Genomic DNA, 15,218 nt, shown 5'->3' on the forward strand with positions numbered 1-15,218 from the left:
CGGATTCCTCCTGAACCATTCATGTGTCATGTAATCACTCCCTTTCTCTGCTGAGAGATAATTAGAGGGCTCACTACACTTAACAGTCGTGTGCACAGTTGATTACAGAGAAAGGCAAGCTTGGGACTAACATTTATTTTTGCAGCATGCTCAACTTTCAAAGTAGACAAGCCCCCTCTTTGTACGCCGTAGTGTTTGAGAAACGTGCGTAGGTAGAGGAGTGGATACACACACTGCTATTTATATCCACCTTTTAAGACAGTTGCTTGGTAAAGAAGACGCATGCGAGGTAACGCTGGCGTGCACGGTGTGGTAAAACTGTAACCCAGAAAACAGGTATCGCTGCCTCAGTGTATGATTTAAGCTTTGGAGCTCAACTACTTTACGTGAGTTTAGATTTCCAAAGAGCATGTCCTCCTACTCCCAATTGTTCAATTACAGAGAGAGAGAGAAAATTAGAATATCACAAGTAGAGAAACCAATTGAACCGTGTTTTTTTCCGAATGCTTCAGACAGACAAATGCAATTCAACAAATCGCAACAGATGTTTGTGAAACACTCGTTATCCAACAGGATTCTTCACAACGATATGCAGCCTGGAACCATTAAAAAAAAATACTGCTCCAGATATAATTTTGTTTCGTGAAATGATATTCTACAAAATCAAAGTGTCTTCATGGAAAGTAACACATCAAAATATGTTAGGGAGAAAAGAATAACTCTGTTCATTGAATGTGGGGATTGTAAGTCATTTCCAAATAGGCACGTTCACCATTTCACTAAGCAGAATCAGCAGAGCAATTATTTCACTTGTTTCAACACAATTGTATAGATTGGAACATTCCCGTGCTGTACTATTTCAGAATGTGATACTGTTCTTCAATGGGTAGTCAACCAGAGCCTGTGTATCCGTATACCATCCTAGAGAAAAACCGATCTCTGTGTTTGTGCTGCCACAGAGAAAGCTTCTACTTTTGCAAGAAAACTTTCCCATTGTCTTGTTGAACTCATCGTCGCGTTAAAAAAAATGTGTAGGTCAGCCCTTCCATTACAGTGCATTCACGCGTTTTTTGGTGTCATTTCTACTTACTTGCATGTCTTCTGATTAAATTAACAGTGGGGTGCTACACGCCTTATTATCCAAGCTTCCAGCTATTAGCATTTGTAATAAGGCACAGCACCCAACTCATTACTAAATGATCCAAAGGGTAGCAGCATTATCGTCTCCTCGGCTTCCAACTCCTATGTCGAGATTGCTGTCTATTTGACACTTTAGTGTCCAGTACCTTTCACAAAATCTAGACGAGTTATTGTGCCATGAAACACAGGTTGCACATTTATAAGCACTCAAAGTTAGCATTCCCAGTGTTCCCTTATCCCACCTTATCTTCGGCCTTATACTATGGTTTCGCCTTGCCGCGCCGCATAGTCCCTGGTTTCTTTATGGAATCATTGCGTTCGACCATCTGGAGTACTTCTCAGTTCTGCTTCCTAAATCAACCCGCCTGCTCCATTCAAAAATGTTAGAAATTCAGCTATTGGCAGAAATTACTAATAAAGTCAACGTGAAATCGACCAGGGCGATTGTTGCAGAAGGTGGTACTTCGAATTTAAAAAAAAATGATTGGGGGGGATTTGTTACCAAACTTGTACATGAACTGCAAACACTCCTGTGCAACAATTACCTTTATTTTATCTTTCCAGAGTCCATTGCAGCTAAAATGCACAGAACAACACGGATCAAAATCACAGAGCTCAACCCTCACCTCATGTGCGCCCTGTGTGGGGGCTATTTCATAGACGCCACGACGATCATTGAATGTCTACACTCATGTGAGTTCATTTGAATCGTGCAGCTTTATGTAAACTCTTAACCCTTAGGCCTAAGGCACAGCGATGCCATTCCGTTTATTCAGACGGCCTTTCAGCTGCCGAAAGGTTAACTGCATTTTGAAGGTTAAGTGAGGCGTTCCTGAAACGTGTTTGCTGAAGTTTTACTGTCATGTTTTTTTAGTTTATGAATCATAATGGTAAGGTCATCTTTTGCAACCACAGTGTAGGATATCATACAGTTGGTGCCTTTTCTATGGTTCTTTTCATATCTCCTTCACAGAAGTGGTTAATGAACCGAGTATAATAGATAGAAAGACCTGCATTTCTATAACGCCTTTCACGACGATCGGACGTCCCAAAGCGCTTTACAGCCAATGAAGTCCTTTTTGAAGCGTGGTCACTGTTGTAATGAGGGAAACGCGGCCGGCAATCTGTGCACAACATGCTCCCACAAACAGCAATGTGATAAAATAGATATAATCTGTTTGTGATGTTCATGAATAGATAAATATTGGCCAGGGCACAGTGTGGCTTGGTTGCAACGATGTTCTTATTTATCTTTTGACAATATTAGACTCAAACGAACGTTGACTTTAGGTTTTCAACTGGTAAAATGTGCCGAAGCCAAAATAACTCAATACCCCGAGTAATAATGTTGCAACATGCCAGTTCCTGTCACGTGAGACCGGATCGCTTCACGTGCTTTCCTGGTGACCATCAGTCGGTGTCTTTGCGGAATAACCCGCATAAACCCTCAACCCCGCGAAACGTGGAGCAGAGGGAATCCAGCAGCCCCAGTCGTCATATCAGAAGTTAAAGCCCACTGCGAGAGTGCCACACATGGAACTGGGTGTTTCACTTCGCCACGGTTCCCCCCCACCCCGTTACACTCCGGTTTACCTCTGACCCGCGGCCATCACTCAAACCTTGTCCCAATGTTCATGAATGGCGCGGATACCTTTGATTAAAATATAACGCGCGCCTAAGGCAGAAGGAAAAGGCTGTAACACAATCTGACGGTTCATGTGACGTCTCCGAACAGCTGGAGCTTTGTTCAGCTTGTTGCTGAGGTCATAGTAATCCCTTCATTATGTTAAAGCCCTCGTAACCTCCCCCCCACAGCCACCCCAGCAATGAACTCGCAGCTTCTCTCGATCTGTCGATTCCTATCTGGCTAATGTATGCGTTACAGAAAAAGCATGAAGTAATTACTATAAAGTTGTTTCCAATCACGAGTAATTTGCTGCAATTTCATTATACCTTTTTAATCACATAAATTCATTAAAAAAAGGTCTCAGTCTTACAGTGACAATACCATTGGGAATCGGGTTCGCTGTATCTGCTGGCATATACTCCAGACAATTACTATTTTTAAAACAGAAATTATCCATGTTAAATATGTAATAATTAAGAAATTGTTTTCTGAATGTAAGATTTTACACTCCTAACTTCAGTACATGCATTTTCAGCATTACTTATTCGCTAGATTCTTTTGTATTACTTAAGCACTGACTGCAATCAGTCAATAGCATGCTGATTATTAGAAATAAACATCCCAGTAATCGATTGGAAACGATTTATTGACACATTTGAAGTAACTGTTTCACAGACATACATCAGACTTCAGAATGGGGGCTGCAAAGACAGTCCAATCATTACCGACCTTCACTTCCGGTACAGTTTAAAAAGATAGATTGAGAACTAAAAATGGTTCCATCAGGTTATATAATTGAAGACAAGAACTTAATCTCAGAACTTAGATGGCCATTGAAAAGCATTTGACCTTCTGGCTCCTAGTTTATGATGTCAGTTGGAACTTTTGATTGGATTATTGTTTTGTGTCCACTCTCGTTTATCCATTTTTCACCATATAAGCACCTGTGATTGTATTAATGCTTCAAAATCATCCTAGACAATAGACCTATTTTACAATCACTCCCAAGCATCTATTATTCTCCATATAATTAATCTGATTTCAATGATATTACTGGTGCATAATAAATTCTAGATATTCAGTAATAAACCACCCAGTCCCTTGGATTATACTATAGTCTTGTAATCGATGGTAAATATGCAATAATTTTTACATGAAGCAGCTGAACACTTTTGTTGAAATTACTGATTTTGAATCCTCTCCCAGCTATCTATTATTACTGCTGTAAAAATCACCTGAACCCATAGAATTTGGTTACAACTGCACAACCCGAGCCAGGTATCCAACCTTATCTCTGTTTAAACAAACACAAGCCAAAATTAAATTGCACGTTTGTAAAAACGAGCGTCCACTATTATACATTAATAAACTTGAACCCCACGATTAGATTGCAACCATACAAACACTCCCAGCTGTACACCATCCTCTATATAAACCATCAAAATCCCTCAATCAGATGAATGCCTCCTGATACTATCTGCCCATTGTCCTATCTGTAATCAAACCCAGTTTATTTATTATCTTCTATATTTGCCCACATAACAACAGTGACTAACCTTTAGAAAGTCATTAATTGGTTATGAAGCTCTTTGGGACATCATGAGGACTTCATAAGGCGCTATACATATGCAAATAGATGTTCTTTCTGTCCACAATCCTTTATTATGTTATTTCCTTGTGACACTCTCCAACCAAGATTCGTTTGCAGTTAGCCATCATTCGCCACAATACATATTTCTCCAAATGAAATACTTCATTTGCCTGCACCACATCCAAAAAAAGTGTTCATTTGACACTAGATGAAAATTATATTTTACCAGGAAGAAAACATGTTCTTTGGCTGAACCCTTTTATCTCTTGCAGCTTGTTCAGATAATTGACAGTTTAAAAAATAACAAAGCTTCTTTTCGACAAAAAGAGTAAGATAGATTAAAACATCAAGCTTTTCAAAGTCTGCTCCTAATTTCTTCAAAAGGTTATAAATTACTTCATGTGTGTTACAAAACCCCTAAGATTCCCTTACTCGCCGCTTATAGTTTGAATCCTGTTACATAAGTTTCTAAATCACAGTTTCTTTCACGTCCACATATCCGAGTTTGGCCTAAACCTGTGTAATAACCCCATATTATATTTTTCAAAAAAATGATAGCGTTCACCAATAAATACATCCGTGTGTAGATTCTGAAAGGTCAGTCTTTTATGCCATCGTTACATACAAGATAACATAGCTGCAGTGCGTTGCGAAGCAATAACTCATCGAGGGGTTGAGGTGACGCTGTAAACCGTGACAGCAAAGCTGAGAGAGTTCATTAACTTTATCTGGGTGCGAGGATGCTGCCTCTGTGGGGGCTCCAGCCTTTACACCAGCCTTTACTGCTCTGCGTGGGGTTGCCTTGACAGCGGCGGTTCGCCACGCAATCATGTGATTTTACTCGAACTGATTCCGGGATTGATTTTACTAACTAGCACGGGGGAGTGTCGCGGTTTCGATGTGTTATATTTCATAACTAAATGCAGCTAACAAACTCTACATCTGTTCCTGCATTTGTACCAGGAATAGGTTCAGACAGTGGACCCGACAGGCCTTACAGAGACAATAGGAATACTCGTGAGCACAAAAGTTAAACTAAGAGCCACTCGATTCAACGACTGCTCCTCTCGAAAGCACTTTCATTTTGATTAGGCCAAAGTCTTCAGGGTAGTGGAAATCTGGAACTCTATTCCCAAAAGGCATTTGAGGCTGGGGGGTCAATTGAAAATTTCAAAACTGAGTTTGATAGATTTTTGTTAAGCAGGGATATTAACGGTTAAGTAGCCAAGGCTGGTAGATGGAGTTAAGATACAGGTCAGCCGTGATCTCATTGAATGGCGGAACTGGCTGGAGGAACTCCTGTTCCTAAGGATTATATTTTTAAGAGTGTATAATGTCTCCAATATGAACTCGACATATCTATCACTGTTAGTGGATACGTTAAATCTACCAGAGCACTGTATTATATCACTCAAAACGACATATCCCTCTGACAGAAAGTCCTAGCTAGATGTGCCTGTTCAATAGAAGAGTTCAAACGTACCTGTATCGCCCACATGAAAACCATAACTGTAAACCCAACAACAGGTCTTTACATTGAACCGATACAAAAATAATGTAGAGCAGTGAAATGTTGTAAGCCAAGCTCTTAAACATGAGCAGCAAGTAATCAGAGACATTGATATATTGTATACTGGCTATTGTCGAGTTTATGAAACTGTCTATCTAACAATTATCTTTATATTGTCTTTGTCTTGTTTAAACCCTTGCAGTTTGTAAAACTTGTATCGTTCGCTACTTGGAGACCAACAAGTATTGTCCCATATGTGATGTGCAGGTTCACAAGACTAGACCTCTCCTTAGCATTAGGTGAGTCCTGTTATCACATCTTCTGTTCTTGTGGGTCGGTGGTTGGGAATATCAATCCTTTGGGTGTTTAAAAAAGATGAGTGCCAGGTTATAGATTGGGTGTCTACGTTCCCCCCACCAACCCCCATTCTATTTATCAAAACTATTTCATAACATAGGTATAGCTTTTTAAGTCATTATAATCGTCTAGGAAATCACTGATGATTTTTAAATAAGGCCGGATTATAACCCACCCTCCTTTCATTAATGGAGAGGGGCTTCCACATTTAAGAATTGACATCAACATGTAGGAGGTCATATTTTAAAGCAGAGTCGTAAAACAATCTGGGCACAAACGGAAGCCATTCAGCCCATATGGCGGTGCCATCTAACCATGGGAGATATTCTCTCTAATGTCCTTCCAACGCTCCTTCTCATAACTGTTCATATTCTTCATCCGGTATTTATTTAATTTCCTCTCAAATCTGGCGATTAACTGGGCTTCATTGTCCTCTTCTGACATATCATAATCTTCATGTTTATTAGAGGATTTGTCAAATATTTGATGTGTCTTTGGAACTACCGCCCGTGTTCTTTCAACCACTTGTCCGTTTCCATTTGTTACAGGGCCGATAAAACATTACAAGACATAGTCTATAAATTAGTTCCGGGACTCTTCAAAGGTAGGTCAGATTTCATCATATTTTGCCTTTTATTCTTGTTTTAAACAGACCAGTTGTACGCATTTAGGATCTGAGCATGTTGGGCTTGTTCTGTTCATTTTGCAGATGAGATGAAGAGACGAAGAGACTTCTATGCGGCCCATCCCTCAGCAGATGGTAAATGTTTATTTGGAAATAGGGGGATTAAGGTTTCCAGCAAATGTGATACTGCCTTGGGAACGAAACATTTTCTCTCGCTGCCATCAGTTCTCCAAACTACACAGTCAAATTCAATCTAATGATGGCACCATGAATCAGAAAAAACTTCTACCTATAATTCATAAATGTTGCAGGACTGTCCAATATTATTGCAGTATGGATGTGGTCGCTCCTATATTAATTTATGCGGTTACAGACAGTCATACTTCTGCTCAATCTGTCCCCAAACACTTTGCATTTGCTCCCCAGAGTGTGCAGACTACACATTAGCCGTGCCTGCGATTTGAAATATTTAATGTTATATGTTGTTTAAAAAAAAAACATTTGTCTAACTCAAAAAAAACTGCTTCCCAGAAACAGAGAAGGTCACCGGGGCCTTAAAGGGTTAAATAAATGGTCTTGGCTGCAAATCTAAACAGGCTGTTGTGTGAAGGAGGAATTGTAATGTCAGGGTAACTGAGAATGTATAGTCCTCCTTGTTTGATTTCCAGTGAATTTCTCTAAACTCGAATATTAAACATGGGGTCAATTCATGGAAATGTTTTATGGGGGGTTTATGTCTGTTGTGTAATTGTAAATTAAAGTATATAATTTTCTCCCCCCCACCCCCCCTCCTCCCCTCTCCCCTCCCCAACAGTCACAAATGGTTCAAACGAAGACCGCGGGGAAGTCACAGAAGAAGAGAAAAGAATAATTACAGATGACGAAATCATTAGTTTGTCTTTAGAGTTTTATGAGGGCAACAAGTAAGTCGTATCGTGCATTCTGAAGAAAATATTCCCCTTAACTAGAACTGTCTTGATATATTATGTTCAGGACTATAACCGCAGCATGAATTTTCATAGATTTACCCTGAAATTTATGAAATAAAAGCTCATGTAGCTCTGTAACTGATAACGTGCTATAAAGTAATCAGGGACCCAAAGAACGTTGGGTTTAATCGCAATTCTATATATGACAGGGGTGTGGGGGGGGGGAAAGTTAAATAGCAAACGCTGGACTAAAAACAAAACAACATTCTAACGTTGTGAGACATCTGATGAAAGATACCCACCCAAACTTTTATGTTCTCTGCTTTGGTCAGCAGATATGCTGTAATCCATTAGCCTCAATAAGCTCTGTTATTTGCAATTTTCCTTGTTGAGAATGGAAGGGTGCTGTGAGCGCCTGTTCTGCATTATGCTGTGTTGGCAGGAACCCAATCAGACGCTAATTGACCTGCCGCGCACTTGCAATGTTTTTTTCCGTTGTTATATAACTGCAACTGCTGCAACCTGTCCGCTACACCCCACATTAGGTGTAAGATTTGTATAAGAACCTCATTGACCCTAAGCCATTAGAAAGAAAGAAGTTGCATTTCTATAGTGCCTTTCAGCACATTTCCCCCAAAGCGCCTCACAGCCATTGAAGTCCTTTTGAAGGGGCAGTCACTGCTGTAATGTAGGGACATGTGGGAATTTTCACACAGCAAGATCCCACAAACAACAATGAGATAATGACCAGATCCTCTGTGTTATTGATGTTGGTCGAGAGATGAATATTGGACAGGCCACTCGAGAGAACTTCCCTGCTCTTCGATGAGTGCCCTGGAATCTGTTACGACCACCCGAGTTAGGGTGGAATTCGTCCAGTCATCAATGCATCTTCAAATACCAATCTGTTAATTAATGGTCCTCCATTTGCTATTGCAGATATATTACAAAACTTTTAATAATGATAACATTGTTGTAATATCAATGCAAAATAACTTGTACACATACTGCCCTATTGTTCTGCTACATTTTAGGTGCAGGGAGTTCGGTGAAACTATCGGATTTGCACATTCATCGATTTTACTTTCTCTTATTCTGGTCCTTGCTTTCCTTTTCAAAATATATATTTAATTAATGCTACAATCCATTTATTTACCGTTCCATTACTAAACCAGCCCAAGGATACTTAGATTCCCGATGAGTGTTTTTTCATGTTATGATTTTCATCTTAAATCATCAAGGAACTTTCTGAAAGCAGGATATGTTGAACAACTGCGATTGGGGTTCTATCCAAATTAATACAAATTTCCATTTATTTTTGCACTGTGTTTTATGAAGAGCCTCTGTTTTCATTAAGTTGTAAAACATTCCAGTTACTATTTCACAATGAGATAAAGTGATTGTAACGGAATAATATGCAACTCCCAAATCATGAGAAAATTATCGAGATCTCTGTTAGTCAGGAACTGTTCATCGGATTAACAGACACTGGCTACTTGGCTTTGTAATTAAAGAAAGCACTTGCATTTATATAGCACCTTTCATGAGCTCAGGATGTCCCAAAGTGCTTTACAGACAATGAAGTATTTCTGAAGTGGTGTGGTTAAAAATTGGTTAGCCTATACTTTTCCAATTTGCTTTGTTTCAGGTCAGAAAAGAAAGAAGTCCCACAGACTGAAGACACAGACAAGGTAATGTCCTAAGCAGGGCTTACTGTGGTTTTGTTTAAACTATTTAATTAATTCCTAAAATGAAGTTGCGAATAGAAAGTTGCCTGGCCTGCTACATGTGCAACTATACATAACACTGAAGAGTCAAGCAAGGATTATAAACATTTCATTTATATTTTTCTTTATTTGAACTTCTTGATTGGGTTCACCTTTAAAGTTATGTTTGGCAAAATCTCTCACAGTTTTAGTTTGTTCATAGTACCAGCCCATCCAATTGAAAATAAGCAGTACTTGCGACACATGTACAATATTCATCAGCTCAGTTTCAGTTGGCAGTGCCTTACCTGCTAACTGAAGACCATAAGAACAGAAGAACTAGGAGCAGGAGTAGGTCATTAGGTCCCTCGAGCCTGCTCCGCCATTCAGTGAGATCATGGCTGATCTTCTACCTCAACTCCACTTTCCTGCACTATCCTCATAATCCTTTGATTCGCTTAATATCCAAAAATCTATTGATCGCTGTCTTGAATATACTCAAAGACTGAGCCTCAACAGTCCTCTGGGATAGAGAATTCCAGAGATCCACCACCCTCTGAGTAAAGAAGTGTCTCCTTATCTCAGTCCTAAATGGCTGACCCCTTATTCTGAGAGACCACAAAACCTATTAAATAGAAGAGGTTTTAATTATTAGATTAGAAAGTCAGGACTGCAAGTTTGATTATTGGCATCAAAGTCATAGAATCTTACAGTACAGAAGGAGGCCATTTGGCCCATTGTGTCTGTGCCGACTCTTTGAAAAAGCTAGGCAATTAGTCCCACTCCCCTGCTCTGTTACCTTAGCCCTGCACATTTGCTCCCCTTCAAGTATTTATCCAAATGTTTCAGACCAATTATTTGTAATTGTAATTAAGAATGTGATTGCAAAGAATCTCACCGTATCCACTTAACCAGTAAAAGGTGAGGAAAAGACACTCGGAAGTTCTCCACTCAGAGGGTGGTGAATCTTTGGAATTCTCTACCCCAGAGTGCCATGGTGGCTCAGTCGTTGAGTATATTCAAGGCAGAGATTGATAGATTTTTGAATATTAGGGGAATTAAGGGATTTGGGGATAGTGCAGGAAAGTAGAGTTGAGGTAGAAGATCAGCCATGACCTTATTGAATGGCAGAGCAGGCACGAGGGGCCGTTTGGCCTACTCCTGCTCCTAATTCTTATGTTCTGTGTTAGATCTTGATGGGAGCTTCATTGTCCATTTTCGATCGATGATGTGCAATTTTGAACAGATATAATGAATACTCGTCTAGATCTGAGACAAAGAGGCTTGTCCATGGACAGATCCAAACTTCACTAAAGAAACATATAGTGAATGGTTAGACTTTGATTATGCAGCTGCTAAGATGGTAGAGGCATTTTGCAAGAATGACATTGAATATAGAATTGAAAAGTAGAGAAGTTATGCTAAATCTGTATCGAACCTTGGTTAAACCACACTTGGAGTACTGTGCACAGTTCTGGTTGCCATATTATAAAAAGGATATAAAGGTACTGGAGAGGGTGCAGAGAGGATTTACAAGGATGGTACCAGAAATGTGAGGGATTACATCTCAAGAGAACAGGCTGGGCCTCTTTTCTCTTGGGGCGAAAAAAGTTAGATGAGGGGTGACCTAATAAAGGTCTTTAAAATTATGAAAGGTTTTGATAGAGCGGATAGAGAGAGAATGTTTCCACTTGTGGGGAAGAGCATAACTAGAGGCCATTAATATGATAGTCACCAAGAAATCCAATAGGGAATTCAGAAGAAACTTCTTTACCCAAAGATTGGGGAGAATGTGGAACTCGCTACTACAAGGAGTGGTTGAAGCGAATAGTATAGATGCATTTAAGGGGAGGCTAGATAAACATATGAGGGAGAATGGAATAGAGGGTTATGCTGATAGATTTAGATGAGGAAAGATGGAAGGAGGCTCGAGTGGAGCATAAATGCCGGCATGGACTGTTTGGGCCGAATGGCCTGTTTCTGTGCCGTATATCCTATGTAATCCTATGAGTCTTTTGAGGGTAGTTTTATGGGTTTGGGTCACTAAATGCTTGTAGCCAACTCTGCAACAGTTTCTCCTGCACTTTCCTTTGAGTGTTCAATGTTGCTAAACGCTAAGTCTCCAGTCCATTATTTCTTTGCCCTCTTTAACAAAAAAGGCCATGTTGACATTGTAGACTTCCTCACCATAAATATGCAGCAAAATTCCCAATAGTCCCACTATATATAGATGTCACTTGTTCCAATAGAGCAAGGCTTTCTGGGTTACGTTTCTCCTATACAGAAATTATTAATCCGCACAAATCCGTTCTCTGCCTTTACCCATACAGGGCTCTAGACAAAATGTAACTGCCTATAACTTCAGCTATATCCTTAAGCCACACATTAACTGCAGTAGTCTATTGTGTTGTAAGAAAGGCACAATCTCAAATCACTATTGCCATCTGAATCTAAACAAAGTGAAGATTTGGTAATTGAAAAATACTGTTTTGTGTGAGTGCAATGATTTCAGCAACAGATCTGCTGTAGGTGAGAGAGAGAGAGAGAGAGAGATTCAAAAATGTGATTTTGCTCATTTGTTGACCAGGCTATCATTCAAATTGGTTCTAATTTGTTCTGGAGACCTTGTACAATGTTTTCTTTTTGAAAATAGTCTGTATACATTTCCCATCACGTTCATCTGGTTTCCCAACTCCAGTCTTGGAAAGAACATGCCTTAATTAGCGCTGGGTAACTCACAGTATTGTCACTGGTGTCTCTGGTGAAGGTGTGATACTATTGACCTTTGGCAGCTGTTGCAGTGAGCTCGGTTGGTTGAACGATGTACTGCACAATAATGGAGATCTTTATTCATAGATGCCTTGTAATCAAAAAGTAGAGCTGCTTCTACTGTGGTTACAAATCCAAATTCCCGTATTAAACTATACAGTCACCTGAGAACTCATTTTTGGAGTGGAAGCAAGTCTTCCTCGATTTGGAGGGACTGCCTGTGATGATGATGATGATGAATGGTTACAAACCTAGTAACCTGACCACAGTGGTTCAATAATATTCTCTCTTACTCGGTGTTTATGTAATCTGAAGTCGTCAAACATCATTTTCTTGTGAACTCAGAAACGACACGACAAAAATAATAGTTTGTTTGGTTTGCTTTGACAATCATCAGACCAGATGTCACACCTCAGTGGCTGAGATTACACAATCTCATCCAGGGATTCACTCACCACTTGTGTGTGTTTTTGCCTCCCCAGACTAACAGTGTCCGGTACCTGCGATGCCCTGCCGCAATGACGGTGATGCATTTGGGAAAATTTCTACGGAATAAAATGGATATTCCAAGCAATTTTCGAGTAAGTTTGTAATTAAACAAAAAAAAAATCAAATCAAATCGAAATGTATTTTCCGTTTCTTGTCTTTACTGAAATCTGCCTGTTTTGATTCCAGATTGACGTTATGTACGAAGATGAACCCCTCAAAGATTATTACACACTTATGGATATAGCATATATTTATACGTGGAGACGGGTAATTAACCATTTTGTTATAAGTATAGGCAATGATACATTTAAGTGAAGTTATATTACAAAACTCATTTGTGTGTATGTATGCATGTATATGTGTGATTCTGCTCATGTGCTTGTTTGTGTTTGTGGGTGTGTTTATATGTATATGTTTGTGTGTGTGGCTATGCATGGGTGTGTTTATATGTACATGTTTGTGTCTGTGTGTAAGTGCATGTCTGTAAATGTGTGTGAGACTCTAAATGTGTTTGTGTGTGTGTATAAGTGTTTGTGTTTATGTGAGCGTCTATGTGTGAGTAGGTGTGTAACTTAGTGTGTATGTGTGTGTGTGTATGTGAGTGTAATATGTGAGTGTGTAAATGTGTGTGTATATGTATGTGTCGACGTGTGAGTATGTGTGTAAGTGTGTGTGTGTCTATGTGTGAGTAAGTGTGTAAGTCTGTGAGCAGGCAGAGTATAGGCTGGAGAATAGCTGGACGGAGTCTAATGCTGCTCATTTGTGTACTTGCCAAAGAACAATTATTACGATTTCATACATTGGCCAAGCTTGGATGTGATTGCACACTCCCTAAAATACAAATCCCTTTCAGCTCTTTGTAATGAGTGCTGGGTTCTGTGCAGTCCCACCGGTGCCTGTTCCAGGCACTGCACTCAGGTAATCCTCGGGTGATCTGAGAGACAGAAAAACAGCCAACCAGCTTTGAGCAGTTCACCCAGGCGTGAACAAGAGGATATTGCTGTCCTTGGAGTATGGTCCCTATTGATAGGAAGGTAGTTGTTTTTGTGAACAGAAGACCTGGGCCGGTGGCCAGGTATAGTAACCTTCTAAACTGCACATTTATACTTGAGTCAGAATCGCTATCTTTATCACATAGATCTACATTCTGCTTCCATTTATTTAATCTATGTAAAGCAAGTTACCTAGATCGTGAGTACTGTGGTAATCCATGTCAATCTATTCATTTCGCTTGTTGCACTGCATGGCACACTAGGGCCAATGCAAAAGGTGCAGGTGAACATGTCACCTGAACGCACCTTTTACACTTAATAAAAAATACTTTCCAAATACCAAACAGACGCTCTCAAATTTTCCTGATGTTGTCCCTACCAAGCTATGTTAAATTCCAAGAATATAATTTTTTTTCACAGATGTTAAATGCTAATCTTGCATTTTTTTGAAAAACAAGTAAGGCTCATGGGTTTAGATTGGTTGCTCATGGGTTAGAACGTGCAATATATACTGGCCAGCTGTTCGGTCTGTCAATACAAATGTTTAACATCAGACTAATCAAGCTTGTAATTTAATTATCAACCTGAGTGCAGCACAATAGGGTTATTTTCCCCTTTCCTTGCGTATAAAATCAATTGCTGAAATAAATAAAACCATATTTACCTGCCCTGGATGTGCTATAAGCAGTTAGTTCCAAACACCAAATCTGATTAATTACCAGGTCTCAGCACAAGTATAAAATAATAGAGTATCCATACAATTCTAACCACATCTCCTGCAATACTTGAAAGTCAAACACACACACACACATATATCTATACATACTAACATACAAACTATATATATATATATATATACACATATATAGGTGTGTGTTTGTGTTTATATATGTCTATGTATGTAGGTATGTGTGTGTGTGTAATTAATATATATATGTGTGTGTGTGTGTATATATATGTGTGTGTGTGTATATATGTGGTATGTATATGTGTGTGTGGTATATATATATGTATTTGTATGTGTGTGCGTGTATATCTGTGTAATTAATATATATGTGTGTATGTGGGTGTATATATGTGTGTGTGTTGTATATATATCTATGTGTATGTGTGTATATATATATATATATACCATATATTTGTGTGTGTATACATACATATATATATATATATATAAATAAAACGTGCACACAATAACCTTGTCCCTTCCTCCGGGTTTCTCAAAAAGCTTCTCCCAGAAACAGAAACAGGCCATTCGGCCCATTCAGTTTATGCTTCACTCGAGCCTCCTCCCATTTTTCCGTGTCTAACTATCGGCATAACCCCCTACTCCCTTCTCCCTCATATGCTTGTCTAGCCTCCCCTTAAATGCATCTATACTATTCGCTTCAACCACTCCCTGTAGTAGCGAGTTCCAAATTCTCACCACCCTCTGGGTAAAGAAGTTTCTTCTGAATTCCCTACTGGATTTCTTGGTGACTAT

At 39.4% G+C, this 15,218-nt stretch overlaps 1 protein-coding gene across 2 annotated transcripts in view; it reads left to right on the plus strand.

Moving 5' to 3' along the window:
* Nucleotides 1-15,218, plus strand: part of LOC139233634 (polycomb complex protein BMI-1-like) — a 28,118-nt gene that overhangs the window by 9,498 nt on the left and 3,402 nt on the right. Inside the window, exons 2-9 of one of the 2 annotated variants that reach the window (XM_070864044.1) lie at nucleotides 1,705-1,833; nucleotides 6,071-6,167; nucleotides 6,774-6,829; nucleotides 6,935-6,985; nucleotides 7,665-7,773; nucleotides 9,428-9,470; nucleotides 12,737-12,835; nucleotides 12,930-13,010. In XM_070864044.1, the coding sequence (XP_070720145.1) occupies nucleotides 1,722-1,833; nucleotides 6,071-6,167; nucleotides 6,774-6,829; nucleotides 6,935-6,985; nucleotides 7,665-7,773; nucleotides 9,428-9,470; nucleotides 12,737-12,835; nucleotides 12,930-13,010 (648 nt within the window). In that variant the 5' untranslated portion in view covers nucleotides 1,705-1,721. Of the gene's footprint in view, nucleotides 1-1,704; nucleotides 1,834-5,246; nucleotides 5,376-6,070; nucleotides 6,168-6,773; nucleotides 6,830-6,934; nucleotides 6,986-7,664; nucleotides 7,774-9,427; nucleotides 9,471-12,736; nucleotides 12,836-12,929; nucleotides 13,011-15,218 lie in introns of those variants that run through there. The other variant, XM_070864045.1, reaches the window with a different exon arrangement.

This window comes from Pristiophorus japonicus, chromosome 21 (genome assembly GCF_044704955.1).
Source record: "Pristiophorus japonicus isolate sPriJap1 chromosome 21, sPriJap1.hap1, whole genome shotgun sequence".
NCBI lineage: Eukaryota > Metazoa > Chordata > Chondrichthyes > Pristiophoridae > Pristiophorus > Pristiophorus japonicus.